Raw genomic sequence first — 3,493 nt, forward strand, 5'->3', positions numbered from 1 at the left:
AAACAAAAGAATAGATAAGATGAACATAATCAAACTATCTTTATGAAAAATAAATAAATAAAATAACATAATGATAAAATAATATTGTACCCTTATTAGTAAAAAGAAATTTTTAATAATTGCAAACATATTGATAGTTACTAAATATTTATCTGAGGACCCATCTGTTATCTAAAGTTTTTTTCCTGGTATTAGGAAACACTTCAGAGCTTCAATAGTGGCAAAATCAGAGCAAATCTGGCAAAAAAAAGTGGGTTTGTCAGGAAATGGACGTGTTCCAAAGATATTGCCATAGACAGGAGTTTCTATCTCTACTGTAGTCATTCTAGAGACTATCCCAAAAGCTAACGGGTTGTCAAAAAGTAATCAAAGTCTATGGTTGAATCAATATCGTATTCACATTTTTTTTTTCTTATGTGCCATTATACAAGACAAGCAGCTGTCTCTGTTATCAGTCTCTCATAATTAATTCTTCCTAACATTTTTCTATTAATATTCTCACTCCAACACTTTGATAGCTGTGCTATTTCTAAAAATTTATGTCAAACAAAAAGCTGTGAAAACCTTTTATTGGATCAATAAAACATGACAGCAACATCTTTTTTTCAGATGTGCCAGAGAATCATACGAGTAGTTCACGAGTTATAGTTAGTATAACTTGTATACTTGAGGAGTCCGATCCATAAGAAATAAATCTGTAAATAATTATAAAAATTATATTTCTACCTCCGTGGAACATTTTTCTGTCGGAGCTAAAAATCTTGTTAATTACCAAATGGATTTAATAAAGAAACGCATTGGGTCTCTTTTGTTCACCTAAAACCCCCTAATCTTTCTGAAAGAGTTATTGCATGACAAAAACTTAAAGAGCATTAAATTCTTTATCGAATGATTAACATGACTTAATAATATTGTCTAGTGATAAACTATCTGTTCTAGCTGCATAAGAACTCGATAGCACTTGGAGCCAAAGAAACAAACAAGTTGTTAGGACCATACTACCCAATTGACCCAATTATTAAGTACGACGCAAAATTTAATGTTTTTTAATTTGATTTGCTTAACTTTTTCACAATGGTAAACCTTTATTTAAGGATTTATAGGCAAAAACATTTTTTAATTCGTTACTTTACCTAACCAAAAAGCTGCTTAGTAAGAAAGACAAAAGAGAAAAAAAGACCTAATTCGTCAATATCTAATTAGTAAGAGTTTTAGGACCACCAGAAATGCTTTTCCGTGTTAAATGTATTAGAAAATAATTTTAAAAATTATTTTCAGATGTAAGGTTTATGAGCTGGGCTTCGTACATCCTGATTTTGCACTTTGTAGGTATCGAATGGAAAGCAGCGTTGGAAACTATTGGGTTTGGAGTTTATAACGAAACGAATATTCGGGCAGAATCAAAAACAATTGGAGGTCGTTATGGAAGAATTTATCACATAAAAAGGAACATCGACAATTTTATGAAGGATGTTACACGGTATGGGATTGGATGCGATAGTAATTTTTGGTTTCTATTGAAGCTCCAAATTTTGACTTCGTATGTCAAAATAGAATGCTGCCATGTAAACAGAAATCTATATGCAAATATAGATACAATATCTGATAACAATGTATGGTTACAATGGGGGAATAAAAAATAGAGGCTGTTATAAAACGTTACAAAAAATTAATTTTTCTTTCGCAAAAATGCCGAAAACAACTAAAAAAATCTAACGTAATATCATTTAAAGAAAAGTAAATTTCCTAAAATATCAGCCATAAAAGAGTCATTTATGTTCAATAACTCCCGAGATACATTATTTTAAAAAAGCAAGACATAAAAATGTACTGAAAAATCAGTAGTTGGTTAATTTATTTTGGGAAATCTATCTCAGGAACCATTGGACATACGGATGCCTACTATCACTAAAATTAAAACTAGATTAATGTATTATAAAGTAGCTTATAATGTTATCATACTAGTAGTCTTTTTTATGATATTTGCCAAAATAAATTCACAAAACGTTTATTTCCAGTAGTTCGGACAAAATTTTTGATTTGTGAAAAAATATATTTCTGAAACAATTGCAAATGTCAACCAGCACTCAAATTAAAGCTAGTTTAATGAACTAAGAAGTAGTTTTTCTTTGGAGTAGTTGATTTTATGATATGTGCATATGAAAATGAATTTTGCACATGAAATTTTGTCCGAAAAACTAAAAATAAATGTATTTTAGCAAATATCATAAAAATTAATATCCCTACTAAGATAAACTTCATAGTTTACGTATGGATACTACTCTAGCTGCAAACCTATCAACCAGGAAAATCTTTTAACCATCTCTTATTCAAGTTAGAAGAATTTTAGATCTTTTTGAGTTATAACTGGCCATCAGTGGATGTGTTTACTTCATACAGGAATTGAGCGTTTGTAATTACTTCTCATCTAAAGTCAAGAAAGTTTTTTTTTATTTCCTGTAATATGGTTTAAGAGCTTTTTAGTGCACAGTGAGCCCAAGGATGAAATTTAAATAATTTGTAATATATGTTCTTCTTTCTTACCTTTATGAACATTTTATATCCTTGATCGGAACATTACTCTGGTTACCTTGCGGATTTGCCACCTTTTTTTTAATCACTAGCTAACGTTTTATCCCTACAGAATAAAAATGCAAAGCATTATTGATTTTATATGAGAAGATAGTCGGGGATCGGTCAATGAAGAACTTATAACAGTAAAACTTATTTTACTAGTACATTTGTTTCGGTCACAATTTCAGACCTTCATCGGGTCTAGGCACAAAAAAAAAGGATCTTATATAATATCCCACGGTCAACCACTAACGCATTATTGATTTGATTGGGGTTCTGAATTGGAGATCAAAAAGTTGAAGGGTGAAATTTCATTGATAACCTTTTCAACGAATAGATAAGTACTAAAAAACGCAGCGAGCAATATGGTCTAAAGAACCAACGAGAATAATTGTATTAAATTATAATAATGACTGTTGTAAAATATTTTGTCATTTTAATGAGTCTAACTTTTTTTTGAGTCTGGAGTTCATTGTTCTTATATAAACCCCGTTACTGGGCTTCATTGAAAATTCGTTCCTGGGACAATTATAGCCAATAATAAGGAACAAAACATGCTCCATCATTGGTTGAGTGGGCACCGAATTGCATTATAGTTCTAGCGAATATTTGAACGGGTCGTTTGAGATAGCCGCCTTCCACTGCCTCCAGGATTCCGGTTAATTAATAAAGTGAGATCGATTTATTTTTTTTTACAATTATATTAAAAAATTTATACATCTTTTACTGTTGTATAGTGATATTACAATGGACTGATACAGTCTTGTTGAGAATTTACCCATTAGTAGAACTGCAATGATATTTCTAGAGTAGAAGGTCTCGAGGCTATCTTCTTTTTAGACGTCTAGGAGGATTGTCAGGTATTGAAGAATAGGCTAGAAATGGAGAGTTCATCATGGAAGGATTTATATCTGGTTCT

The 3,493-nt window shown here is 30.8% G+C and overlaps 1 protein-coding gene across 1 annotated transcript in view; it reads right to left on the reverse strand.

The window, feature by feature from the left end:
- LOC106687326 (cuticle protein 19) overlaps positions 1-2,571 on the reverse strand; it is a 7,262-nt gene extending 4,691 nt beyond the window's left edge. Inside the window, exon 1 of the mRNA XM_067045715.1 lies at positions 2,545-2,571. Coding sequence (XP_066901816.1) covers positions 2,545-2,556 — 12 coding nt within the window. The 5' untranslated portion in view covers positions 2,557-2,571. The remainder of the gene's footprint in view (positions 1-2,544) is intronic.
- Positions 2,572-3,493: the final 922 nt, after the last annotated feature.

Source organism: Halyomorpha halys, unplaced genomic scaffold (assembly GCF_000696795.3).
Source record: "Halyomorpha halys isolate HHAL.00 unplaced genomic scaffold, Hhal_1.1 Scaffold946.1, whole genome shotgun sequence".
Lineage (NCBI taxonomy): Eukaryota > Metazoa > Arthropoda > Insecta > Hemiptera > Pentatomidae > Halyomorpha > Halyomorpha halys.